Raw genomic sequence first — 13,807 nt, 5'->3', positions numbered from 1 at the left:
CAATAATCTAGCAAAATATCATTATTAGTATGTCTTACTTAAGAAATATTGGCTTCTGAATACAGATATACATGTATAAATGAAGTAGTTTTTTAGATATATTATCTATCTATAGTTACAGTTATCTATCTCTCTAATTATATCTCTAGCTAAATGAATTAGTTTTTATTTTTCTCCATGGTTCTGGGTGAATTGAACAAAGGTTGTATTGTTCTAAGTTTACATTCAAGGGCAGCTTGCACATTTTAGACTTGTCAGTATTAAGAATGCGGTGAGGTTTTAATTGTAGATCTATTTATAAGTGATATATAGCAGTTACTACAAGACATTATTAAAAAACAATTATGAGATATTAACAAATGAATTTTACTTATTTTGCTTAAAACAAAAAGTGAAGAACACAACCCAAATGACAGTTTTAGTTGTAATTTAAAATTACTCTTAAATTCGAAAGTTTTAATATCATTTATTTCATAAGTGTTGTAGTAGGTGAACTTTGTTGGTGATAAATTGGTGACTTAATTCTCTGCACTTGCTCTTTTCCCTGAGCAGGTGCGGGCATTCTATGTGAATGTGCTCAATGAGGAACAGAGGAAACGCCTGTGTGAGAACATTGCTGGCCACCTGAAAGACGCACAACATTTCATCCAGCAGAAAGCTGTGAGTCTTTGTAAGCTGAAGGGTGCCCTCTGCTGGCTGGGAAGACAGTGCAGCTCTGTGGGAGAAGCCTAAAAAGGAAGTGCCATTTCTATTTTATTTGACATAAGGGAGCTTAAAAAAAAAATACTAGTAATCCCCAACCAACTTCTGATTATTTTCTTTTCATGTTTTATCTGGTCTGGCATATCCATCAGTCCTTAGCTGTTTGTCCAATGTGTACTCATTTAGTTGTATTCACAGTGAATTTTATCCTATGCTGTTTAATTCGGCTACAGCCAAATTCCATGCAAGATAGTAAATGACCAATTTCAAAATGTGAGTCCTCCCGCAATTCTACTTACACGTTAGATGATAAGAAATATATCAGCTGGATGTGATGGCATGCACCTGTAGTCCTAACTACTTGGGAAGCTGAAGTGGGAGGACTGCTTGCCAGCCTGGACAACGTAAGGGAACCCTATCTCTAAAATCAGCCAGTTAATCAGTCAGTCTGTCTTTCTTTCCTGCATTTTTATGGTTTGAAACCTGCCTAAAGGCTTAATGTCATGATACCTCGATCCCCCTTCAGATGCAAACTAGAAACTTGGCATGATTTCTGGAATAAGAACTGCAATGCTTCCAAAAGGCAGGCTGGACTTTCGTGCTAAGGTGCTGGGGTATTTCTGATGGCCACTCATGGAGCTGCCTGAAGCCCTCTCACTTCTGGTTTCCTGGCCTGTTCCAGAGCTAAGCTTTTTGCAGATCTGAAATCCCCCTTTTTCCTTGGCCCCTAGTTGCTGCTTCTCTGTTCCTAGGGGCAGCTGGGCTAGCAGCTATCTGGGCTGTGTCCTAGGGCCTGCATTCAAGTATCAGCAGAGAGCCTGACGGGTGCTTTGTGTGGTAGGCAGGGCAGGATTTATCTCATTTTACTTGAGAAAATGGATAAGACAGCTTGCAAGTAGCAGACTGGGCTGGAACCCTTAGCATTCTCCTTCCACATATGCTGAGGCTGCAAGGCTTTTATGGGTTCCCAATACCCTGCCTCCTCTTGCTGTCTGCTGGGGAATTCTTGCCTGAATATATGGAGTTTTGCTGCAAGTACCAGTGTTCTTGTATCCTTCACATTAACTTCAGGCTGTGTCTGGGCCTGTTTCTTAATGTAAATCACTGTAACTTTTTAAGCACCTACTCTGAGGTCACTCTTTCCATGCAGTAAATGCAGCTCACATCCTCAGTATTTTTCTCACAGCATCCTGTGAGGTAGGTTGTATGGGTTTTTTTTTTTTTTTTTTTGAAATGGAGTTTTGTTCTGTCACCCAGGCTGCAGTGCAGTGGCATGATCTTGGCTCACTGCAACCTCTGCCTCCTGGGTTCAAGTGATTTTCCTGCCTCAGTAGTTTGGACTACAGGCATGCCCTACCATGCCTGACTAATTTTTCTATTTTTAGTAGAGTTGGGGTTTTGTCATGTTAGTCAGGCTAGCCTTGAACTCCTGACCTCAGATGATCCGCCTGTCTCTGCCCTCCAAAGTGCTGGGATTACAGGAGTGAACCACTGTACCCATCCTAGGTTGTATAGTTTTTTCCCCCAGCAATGAACAATTCTCTAATTCTTTGACAGCAACTGGGTATCCTATAACTCAATACAGTTCTAACAGTAACTCTTGGAGCTAGAGTCAGAACCCAAAGATTTAGGGGTCACTTCCCACTTCAGATGCCAAATGAGGTGCCCTAGCTATGCATACTTCTGCAGATTCTGACTGCAAATTAAGGGTTCACACGCCCTTTCCTCAGTTTTGATAATTTGCTGGAAAGACTCATAGAACTTAGGAAAATGATTTACTTATGATTACTGATTTATGATAAAGACTACAACTCAGGGATAGCCAAATGGAAGTGGGGCACAGGGGAAGGCCTCAGAGCTTCGGTGCCTTCCTGGGGGGACCACCCTCCCAGCACCTGGATGTGTGCATCAACCCAAGTGTTCCCTGACCTTGCCAGTTGCAGGCTTTCCTGGAGGTTTTATGACATAGGCATACTTGATGAAATCATTGGCTATGGGTGATTGAATACAGTCTCCAGCCCCTCTCCCCTCACTGGAGGTTTGGGGGTGGGGCTGGAAGTTCTAACCTTTGAATCGCATGCTTGGTCTTCCTGGTATCAGCCTCCATTGGGAAGCTATCTAGGCGCCCATGAGTCATCCTAGTAGGATACAAAAGACAGTACATTCCAAGAGTTTTGGGTGTGTGTCAGGAATGGGGACAAAGACCAAATATTGATTTTAAAAATTATACCAATTAGGCCGGGCGCGGTGGCTCACGCCTATAATTCCAGCACTTTGGGAGGCCGAGGCGGGTGGATCACGAGGTCAAGAGATCGAGACCATCCTGGTCAACATGGTGAAACCCCGTCTCTACTAAAACTACAAAAAATTAGCTGGGCATGGTGGCGCGTGCCTGTAATCCCAGCTACTCTGGAGGCTGAGGCAGGAGAATTGCCTGAACCCAGGAGGCGGAGGTTGCTGTGAGCCGAGATTGCGCCATTGCACTCCAGCCTGGGTAACAAGAGTGAAACTCCGTCTCAAAAAAAAAAGAAACGTTTTTTTGGCCGGGCGCGGTGGCTCAAGCCTGTAATCCTAGCACTTTGGGAGGCCGAGGCGGGTGGATCACAAGGTCAAGAGATCGAGACCATCCTGGTCAACACGGTGAAACCCCGTCTCTACTAAAAATACAAAACATTAGCTGGGCATGGTGGCGCGTGCCTGTAATCCCAGCTACTCAGGAAGCTGAGACAGGAGAATTGCCTGAACCCAGGAGGCGGAGGTTGCGGTGAGCCGAGATCGCGCCATTGCACTCCAGCCCGGGTAACGAGAGCGAAACTCCGTCCCCCAAAAAAAAGAAAAAAAAGAAAAGAAAAAAAAAATTATACCAATTAGGTGTCATTATCTTGCTCATTTAGGCAGAGGGACCTTTAGGGAGAAGCTCAGTTAAGTTGAGTGACCTATCGGAGGCTGCTCAGCCAGGACATGTCAGAGCGTTCACTGGACCTGTGTCTTCCTCTGAGGCTGGCATTGTTAAACACCCTGTGGCGCTGCCTCCTGCCGAAACATCTTTCCTTCCCTGCGGAATAAACTCTGGGAAACTGCAGTCACTGGGGAGTTTGAATAATGCTTGCATTTATTTTCCTTTGGCCTCAGGTCAAGAACTTCAGTGAGGTCCACCCTGACTACGGGACCCGTATCCAGGCTCTTCTGGACAAGTACAATGCTGAAAAGCCTAAGGTAAGCTTGAAGCAGCCTGACCATGCAGAGGCTGTGTGTGCTGGGTTGGAGTAGGCGTGGCTCAGTTACCACTTAGCGTTACAGTCTGCAGGGGCCATTACCTGCCACTTAGATTTCTTAAGCAGCTGTGCAGAAATTCATTTGAGAGATAAAGAACTCACCGGCAAAACACATACTCTTCATTTTAGCCCTGGGCAATTTAAGACAGTTAAAGTGAATGAATTCTGAATTATTATTTTTACTTGCATACGTATTAAAACTAAGTAAACACCACGTTGCTGCCTATGAGGTGATTAACCTGTCCATCTTGTTCTCTTAAAACAGAACGCGATTCATACCTTTGTGCAGTCCGGGTCTCACTTGGCTGCAAGGGAGAAGGCAAATCTGTGAGGCTGGCGCCTGGGCCAGTGCAGCAATGCTTAGCGCTTACCCGTGTAACCCACTCATCACTGGATGAAGCTTCTCCTGGGCTAGATGTGCAAATGCAAGCAAATGACATCAAAATAGAGAATCCCGCTTTCTACAGCAAATCGTGTCACAATTTTAATGCTATTTCCCCAGGGGAAAATGAAGGTTAGAATTTAACAGTCATTTTTAAAGAAAATATTTGTTTTGACAGTTGGTTGGATTATTCATTGAAAATGACTAGAAGAATAGTTTCTAGCTACAAATATGGTTTTATTTGATAAAACTTGTTGAAATTATATATGTTTACATATCACCTCATGGCCTATTATATTAACATATGGCTATAATTATATAAGAAGAAAAGATAAAGATGACCAACTCAGAAATTTTTATTTTTCTAAGGTTCTCATAGGAAAAGCACATTTAATACACAAGTGTCATCAGAAACTAACTTGTGCACCATCATGGCTTAATTCCTACTTGTAATTGATCAAATTCATTTTTTTCACTTGGAATTACAATAATCTTAATTCAGCATTAATTTCACAACAGATCAATTTGTAATTGCTTACATTTTTGCAATAAATCTGTACATAAGAATAGAGATGGTATTTGATTTCTTTTGACTCCATGTATAACTCCTAAAGTACCACCAGACTCTTAATTTGAATATCATCATTTTCAGATGTTTTACCCTAAAAATGGAAATGTCAGTATCTCAAGGACACGATGTTATTTGTTTAAATCTATAGCCTTTCGTAAGCCTTCTGAGACACTGATAAAATAGCAAATGCTCTAACTTTGAAGACTACTTAAATCTCTTGTCCATTCTCTCACTTACCTGTGATTGAGTTTTTAAAATAAGGGCTCAGAACCACTAGTTATTTTCCTCCTCCTCCTTTTTTTTTTTGAGACTGAGTCTCGATCTGTCGCCAGGCTAGAGTGCAGTGGCATGATCTCAGCTCACTGCAGTCTCTGCCTCCTGGGTTCAAGCGATTCCCCTGCCTCAGCCTCCCGAGTAGCTGGGACTACAGGCGCTCACCACCACGCCCGGCTATTTTTTTGTATTTTAGTAAAGATGGGATTTCACCATGTTGGCCAGGATGGTCTCGATCTCTTGACCTTGTGATCTGCCCACCTCGGCCTCCCAAAGTGCTGGGATTACAGGCATGAGCCACTGCTTCTGGCCGCCTCCTCCTTTTTAAAACCAGTATCTGCCTATCATGGTTGAAAATCACATGAAAGACTTTAAAGATGCATTCTGAAAGCTAAATAAAAATTTATTTTCCTTGAAAATCTTTATTTTGTTCATATTAAAAACCAGTTTGTGCTGGGTGTGCTGGCTCATGCCTGTAATCCCAGGACTTTGGGAAGCCAAGGCAGGAGGATCACTTGAGCTCAGGAGTTTGAGACCAGCCTGGGCAACATGGCAAAGCCCGGTCTCTACAAAACATAAAAATTATCTGAGTGTGGTAACACATGCCTGTAGTCCCAGCTACTGAGGAGGCTGAGGTGGGAGGATCTCCTGAGCCCAGGAGGTTGAGGCTTCAGTGAGCCGTGATTGTACCACTGCACTTCAGCCTGGGCAACAGAGTGAGACCTTGTCTCAAAACAACTAACAGCAATAACAACTAAAAACAAGAAAAACCAAACCAGTTTGTACTTTCAGGAATTCAGGAAACCATTAGACTACTAGTAGACAAACTCATTCTTGATCTTTTAGCTCAAATTCCTTTACTCTTCTGTTAAACCCTCCTCCCTAAATTCCTGCTGTGTTTGAGTATGCATTGAAACCATTATATTTGTAGACATTGAAAATAGATTTATCGGGCTGGGCATGGTGGCTCACACCTGTAATCCCAGCACTTCAGGAGGCCGAGGCAGGCAGATTACCTGAGGTCAGGAGTTCAAGACAAGCCTGGTCAATGTGGTGAAACCCCATCTCTACTAAAAATACAAAAATTAGCTGGGTGTGATGGCAGGCACCTGTAATCCCAGCTACTCATGAGGCTGAGGCGGGAGAATCGCTTGAACCTGGGAGGCAGAGTTTGCAGTGAGCTAAGATTGCATCATTGCACTTTCTATTTGGAAAGGTAAGAACTTCTGGAGGTAGTTGGTGGTAGTGGTTGCACAACAGTGTGAATGTATTGAATGCTACTGAACTGTACACCTAAAAATGGCTAAATATAAGTTTTATGTATATTTTACCACACAAAAAAATCTCACAGTTCATTCTTAGTCCTTGTCTTATGTGGCCTCTCAGCAGTGTTTGACACAGTTGGTCATTCACGCTGACTTCTTTATTTATTTATTTTAGAGATGGCATATCATTATGTTGCTCAGGCTGGCCTCAGCCTCCTGAGTAGCTGGGACTACAGGCACACGTGACCAGGCCCAGCTTCCCCCACCCCCCTTTCTCCTTTTCCTCTTTCTTATTCCTCCTCCTCCTCCTCCCTCTTCTTCTTCTTGTCCTTCTTGCTCTCTTCTTCCTTCTTTTTTCTCTTCTTCCTTTTTTCTTCTTCTTTTTTTTAAATAAGAGCTTTATTGAGATATAATTTACTTACCATAAAACTCACCCATTTAAAGTGTATGAGTAAATTTATTTTTTTGTATATTCACAGAATTGCTCAACCATCACCACAATCAATTTTAGAGCATTTTAATCTCACAAAGAGAAACCTGTACCTATCAACAGTCACTTTCCATTTCTTTCTTAACCTTGCCCCCAGCCCTAGGCCATCAAGAATCTAAGATTTGCCTACTTTGCACTTTTCACTTAAATAGAATCATACAATATGTGGTCTTTTGTGACTGGCTTCCTTCACTTAGCATAATGTTTTCAAGATTCTTACATATTTAGCATAATGTTTTCAAGATTCTTACATATTGTAGCATATATGAGTGCTTCATTTTTTAAATTGCCAAATAATATTCCATTGTATGGATTTACTATGTTTTATTTATCCATTTATGATTTGATGGATATTTGGGCTCTTTTTACTTTTTGGCTATTATGAATAGTGGTGGTGTGAACATTTCTGTATACATTTTTGTGTGGACATAACATTTTCGTTTCTTGCATCCTCATCTTAAAAAGTGTTTTTCATCTACACTCTGCCACAGCACTGTCTAAAAATGTAAATATTAGAATCCTAGTTAAAAATCTGTTCATTTGCTCCCCATTCCCCTACTGTTAGCTAACTTCTCTTTTCATGGACAGTCTTTCCTTTCATCCTGACTGTGGTCCATTAACACGGTACTTACCTCTTCTGATGGCCAGGACATGGGTCCCAAATTCAAAATGTAAAGGCATTCTGGATGTATTAACAACAACAACAACAACAAACATTAGTGCAAGAACAAAGTTGAACGGCAGCTGACAAACTGTGTGTCCAAAAGGCAGTAGGACCAAATCCTCTGTCCCAAGGTGCAACTTCAATTTTGCTCCAGGAAATTAATGCCACAAGAGACTGAGATACTAGTGTTGCCAGATATGATTTTTAAAAAGAAGCTAGATGTCTGGACTTTTAGGTGAGTCTTTCGATTTCTAAATAAGGCAATGAAGTCACAGTAAGAAATAAAACCTCAAAACAACAGACAAACAATACTGTGTGCACCAAACAAAAATGCATCTGTAGGCTATGCGGGTCAATAAGCTCCATTTTGCGAGGGGAACCTCTGTCTTGAGATATTAAAGGTGGAGGGTAAGATTACTTCATATATTTCTTGCATCTTTTTGGGCTCTTTAAAAATCTCCAGCCTGCCAAGTGTGGTGTGGATTTAGCAAAGGTTCATAATAATCCAGGCACTTGGGAGGTTGAGACAGGAGGATTGCTTGAGCCCAGGAGTTCGAGGCCACCTTGGGCAGCATAGCAAAACCCACCTCCAAAAATAAAAAATAAATCTCCAACCACAGCTGCTAGGAAATGGAAGAGTCACCAAAGGTTTTACAGGTTGTCAGTGCTTTGCTGAGCCTACTATGCTGAATTGAATGATACACAGAGAGTTGAACACATTAAATACTTTATTCACACTGTTTACAAACTATATCCACCTGGAAAACACATGAATCCAAAAATAGATTATTTTACAGTAATTCACATTTTTTAAAACAAGTTATTTTGAAGTTAAACTCTAAGTATGGAGGTCTTCAGCCTGTACAGCGGTTCAGTGCCTCACCATTTGATTCCTGCTTTGGTGAAATAGAAGTCCTAGGGGCAGTCTACCTAGTAGTAAGTCACTAATGACTTACATGCCATTGACTGATGAGAAAATGTCAGTGCAGACTTCAACACATGAACATTTATTGGTGTAAATTCACTGTCGCGATTTTTGTCAAGGAAATAGGTGTTTTAGCGCTTGAATACACATCAGGTAGGAAGACAAAACAAAAAAGACTTGCCATTTAATTGGCCGTTACAGAGTTGTCGGGACATTTCCAGTTCTATAATTGTTTAACATCTGGACCAGAGATGGAATCAACGAATTACAATTTTATTGTGTTAACAGCTTGAATCATAGAAACAGCAGTGATTTGGTAATTGATGCCAGTGTCTGTTGACTAACTCTGCATATCAGATGCCAGCCATCAGTTAGAAGGGGGAATAAACCCAGCAACAATTAATAATGTGGTTAATGTTAAGTAAGTCCAGAAGGACGTCTGTGGAAATTTTGCTGAGTGGTCAGAAAGATGCTCTGGTTAAGAAATTTACTATGAACCTATGCTAAATCCAATTATGTCCCAGCTTGATGGCTTAGCTCTTTCATTAATTAAGATACTTTTCTGGCCAGGTGCCGTGGCTCACACATGTAGTCACAGTACTTTGGGAGGCTGAAGCAGGAGGATCTCTTGAGCCTGTGAGTTCAAGACCAGCCCTGGATAACATAGCGAGAACCCATCTCAAAAAAAAAAAAAAAAAAAAAAAAAAAAAAAAAAAAAAAAAAAAAAAAAAAAAAAAAAAAAAAAAAGGATACTTTTCTATGGATTTTTGGCTTTAATAATTTAAAATCTAAAGTATGTATGCCTTATATCTCACCCTCTCCTACCATAACCTGCAAACTAATCATGCTTTCCCTTGCCTTTGCTGAGCTGCCACAGTTAACTATTTGAAAACTTTTGAACCTTTGGGATGGGAGTATTGGATGTGTCTCTAACGGCAGAATTGAAACGTTTTTCTCTGATCAGCACCAATGGCATTGGATGTAACTGTTCCACAACTCTAGGAAAATAATGTTTGATCAAGGCACCACAAAAGATCATCCCCTCATCCCCTTATGGGGAAGAAAGGATTTCTTACGAGTTGCCACTGTCACCCCTCCGTAGACAGCAACTCTGAACCCAAATGTAAGCTGAGATGTGGAGAAATTTTAGCATGTTTGCAGGTTAAAAAAAAAAAAAAAGAAAAGAAAAAGAAGCCTTTCCAATGTCTATTGCAATCTGATTGTTTTAAAGGACAGAAATCCATAAAATGAGCTTGATGCCTGGAGCAGATCATAGCTTGTCTTCCTGCCACCCGTGTGCATTTTTTCCAAATTTGTACACTAACCTTCGGTCGACCCGCTCCAAAATTCCCGTTTTATAGTAGTATCTGAAAAAGCAAGCAGGAGAAATTCTTGGAGGGGTTGCACCCTAGGAAAACAACAGAACACAAACTCTCCTCATTCTTCTCAGGTGACAAGGCTGGTATTTTCACACCCTGTTATCAACTTACACTTAAACCTTTCCCAGACATCTTGAAGACTGAACCTCACCATTCTCAGTTCAAAACGTGTTTTGTGCGTGTGTGTGCGAGATGGCCTGGATTCAGAGTGATCCCTGGGGAATACTGCCAAGACAGTGTGTCAATTTACAAACCATAATCCTACCTGTAACTAAGAGCCAAAGTTTTGTCTCATGACCTTTCCATTATCAGGTAAAAAACCTGCAAAAACAGTGTAATTTTCTACAGCCATCCATTTTATATAACTCTTCTTGAAGGCTCATGGTATTTTATGCTATTAACTTACCTCAGGGCTCTGCTCAACTTTTCATACGTCATTCTGTCATTTTTCTTCCTTTGTCCCCACATCTTTGCCAGGGCTTCTGATTTAACCACCCGAAAAATTCCTTGTTCCCTATCTTCCCATTCCAGAATTCCACAGTTTTCTTCAGGAGATAGAAGTAGATCTCGTACAAATTCCCATAGATGAGAACTTTGGAGGCCTTTTAAAAATGGGAAAACATTAGCGATTTACAGTTGTTTTTAAATTTTTTTTTTTTTTTTTTTTTGAGACAGAGTCTCACTCTGTCACCCAGGCTGGAGCGCAATAGCATAATCTCAGCTCACTACAACATCTGCCTTCTGGGTTCAAGTGATTCTCCTGCCTCAGCCTCCCAGGTAGCTGGGATTATAGGTACCCGCCACCATGTACAGATAATTTTTTGTGTTTTTAATAGAGATGGGGTTTTGCCACATTGGCTACACTGGCCTCGAACTCCTGACCTCAGGTGATCCACTCACCTTGGCCTCCCAAAGTGCTGGGATTACAGGCATGAGTCACCATGCCCGGCTTGTTTAATTTTAAGAGAACAGATGTGCAACTTCTCACTAATCCATGACTGATTGCTCTACCTGGAAACTTACTGAGCTGTGACGTGTCTGTCTTTGACTGAAGCAATTGTGAAACAAACACTGTGACTCACAGATATTCTATGGAACTACAGTTTAATTCTTTTTTCTGAGACAGAGTCTCACTCTGTCACCCAGGCTGGAGTATAATGGCGTGGTCTCAGCTCACTGCAACTTCTGCCACCTGGGTTCAAGTGATTCTTTTGCCTCAGCCCACCTAGTAGCTGAGACTACAGGTGTGTGCCACCACACCTGGATAATTTTTGTAATTTTAGTAGAGATGGGGTTTCACTATGTTGGCCAGGCAGGTCTCAAACTCCTGACCTTGTGATCTGCCTGCCTCAGCCTCCCAAAGTGCTGGGATTACAGGCATGAGCCACTGCACCTGCCCTACAGTTTAATTCTTATGAAATGAATGAAATGACAGTCAAATGATCTTTCGATTTTTCTTTCTGACAGGAAGCATGGTTGTACTGATTCCGTAGCCACAGCTGTCTGGGTGGACTGATCCTGCAATTTAGTTTTTCATGAAAGGCTGGTATTTCTCTTATTCTATGATATGGTGGTTAAGACCAGTTCTGGAGTACCATTGACTGGGTTTGGGTCCTGAATTCCTCTCTTCCTACCTTTATAACTATAAACTCTTATAGTTACTTTACCTATAAAATGGGATAATAAGAGTACCTGTCTCCTAGGAGAGGTTAGATAATTTAATGATTTAATACATACCAAGTAGTTAGAATCACGCCTCGCATGTAGCAATTGTTTTCTACACATTCATTTGTGAAATTGCAAGCTTGACACTGCTCTGGGCAGATCTCTTAGTGCTAGGAAGGCTAATAGAATTGCTGATTCCCAGTGTTTTCTTTGTTATCCTCCTCTGAGAAGAAGCTACAGTGGACCCAGGATTGGACATGGCTCCAGATGGCGGAGCCATAACTTGAACCCAGAGAGTTTTCATTCCAAAGCTAATGTTCACAACTACAATCATGTCTTTCATAGTAGGTGTTCAATAGACATTTAATGGATAATTATTAGCTATGATTTGTTAAGCATTTGCTATTGTCAGATGCTCAATCTCACCCACTCTTATGAGAAGAAATAAATCTGATTTTGATAATACATATACAAGCAATCATTGATTTCTTTACTACCTTCCTTGGGAAGTAACTGGTCCAACTCAAATGTTTGGTTCCAAAGCTTATTAAAGTAGATGACTTTGTTTTAGGAATGGTTTTAAGGAAGTGGAAATGAAAACCGGCCTCCTGCACTTACTTGTTCTACTATGACTGTGACAGTCTTGACTTTTGATGCCACTTGTTTTCAAGCAGTTGGAATCGGCATCTGAAAAAGAATAATTTATAGCAGTGGAAAGGTATACAGACCTCAAGTCATACCCAAATGAGCAAACACTAATTGAATGCCTTTGTGGTAGAAGACACCATGTTAGGCACTTTGGAGGTGATTAGTAGTTGGCAGGTGTCAGGATGCTTTAAGATGTGCCTTAAGGAGCACTTGGATTTAATCTCACCCACCCCGATGAGAATAAATAAATCTGGTTTTGATCAAGGCCCATGCCGGGCCTTCCTGGAAGGCCATGGTAAGAACTTGGGACTTTATATTGAAGTGCAGAGCAAAGATCCACGTTTTAAGATCTCTCTTGCTCCTATGTGGAGAACAGACTGGAAGAGACACAAGTAAAAGCAAAGAGACTAGAGCTTATGAAGGGTAGAAAGCAAGCCGTTAACTCCGTGCTGATTTAAATGATAACTCGGGCTGTGAGTCACAACCTGAGACACCTGGACAAGCACTGTCCCAAAGTAGTATAAGAGTTTTTAAAATGGTGGCACCAGATCTGCCCCTCCAGCCCAAACTCAGTCTCCACCGCTTCCCATAGCCCCCAACTTGCTTTGCCCTTGCCACCCTGGCTTCAGACTCTCTGGAAACGTGCAGGCACATTCTACATCGGGTCTTCACAGTTGCTCTTCCACCTGTCCAGCACGCTCTTCCCTTGGATACTTGTGGTGCATGCCCTCATCTCAATCCTGGCTCAAAATCACCTTCCAGTGAGTCCTCCTCTGACCACCCAAGTTGGGACTGTATATCCTCCCCACTGCTCTGCATTTTACATAGAATATTCAAGTATATTCTATGATGTATTTATTCATGCAGTTCACTGTCTGTGTCCACGAGAGGGCAGCAATTTGTGTTTCCAGATGTAACCCTGTAGAACCTAGCACACTGCTGGGGCACATAGTAGGTGCTCAGTGAGTATCATCAAGCCGCCACTGTACTATACTATAGTAACTGTACTGCACCATACTATACTAGCTATACTGTATAGTGCTGTACTATACTAACTCTACTGCACTATACCACACCATACTGCACTGTACTATACTGTACATATACTATACACTGTACTATACTATACCGTACTGTACATACTATACTATACAAACTATACTGTACTAACTATACTCTATTGTACCATACTATACTAACGACACTGTACTGTACTACACTATATTAACTATGCTATACTATACTACATTATATTATACTGTACTATACCATACTACCTATACTGTGACTGTACTGTAGTACACCATGCTAAATATTCCATACCATACCATACTGTATGACACTAACTATACTATCACTGTACTATACTGTACTGTGCTATACTGTACTATACTATACTAACTATACTGTAGTAACTATACTATATTGTATTATACTATAGTATACTATACTAATTATACTGTACTGTGCTATACTATACTGTACTATTCTATACAAACTATACTGTACTGTGCTATACTATACTGTACTATGCTAACGACAGTATACTGTACTTACCATACTAATTA

General features: G+C 41.2%; 2 protein-coding genes across 3 annotated transcripts in view; one reads left to right on the top strand and one right to left on the bottom strand.

Moving 5' to 3' along the window:
- The window catches only part of CAT (catalase), a 35,684-nt gene extending 30,756 nt beyond the window's left edge, over positions 1-4,928 (top strand). Inside the window, exons 11-13 of the mRNA XM_017530534.2 lie at positions 553-660; positions 3,835-3,918; positions 4,243-4,928. Coding sequence (XP_017386023.1) covers positions 553-660; positions 3,835-3,918; positions 4,243-4,308 — 258 coding nt within the window. The 3' untranslated portion in view covers positions 4,309-4,928. The remainder of the gene's footprint in view (positions 1-552; positions 661-3,834; positions 3,919-4,242) is intronic.
- Positions 4,929-9,671: 4,743 nt separating this feature from the next.
- Positions 9,672-13,807, bottom strand: part of ELF5 (E74 like ETS transcription factor 5) — a 32,178-nt gene continuing 28,042 nt past the window's right edge. For both annotated transcript variants that reach the window (XM_017530533.1, XM_037739254.1), the window contains 3 exons: positions 12,210-12,278; positions 10,333-10,528; positions 9,672-9,914 (listed from right to left, as the gene is read on the bottom strand). In XM_017530533.1, the coding sequence (XP_017386022.1) occupies positions 9,818-9,914; positions 10,333-10,528; positions 12,210-12,278 (362 nt within the window). In that variant the 3' untranslated portion in view covers positions 9,672-9,817. The remainder of the gene's footprint in view (positions 9,915-10,332; positions 10,529-12,209; positions 12,279-13,807) is intronic.

This window comes from Cebus imitator, unplaced genomic scaffold, assembly GCF_001604975.1.
Source record: "Cebus imitator isolate Cc_AM_T3 unplaced genomic scaffold, Cebus_imitator-1.0 Scaffold66, whole genome shotgun sequence".
NCBI classification, from domain to species: Eukaryota; Metazoa; Chordata; class Mammalia; order Primates; family Cebidae; genus Cebus; species Cebus imitator.
The sequence above is the reverse complement of the archived record's forward strand: the minus strand, read 5'-3'. Positions and strand labels throughout refer to the sequence as shown.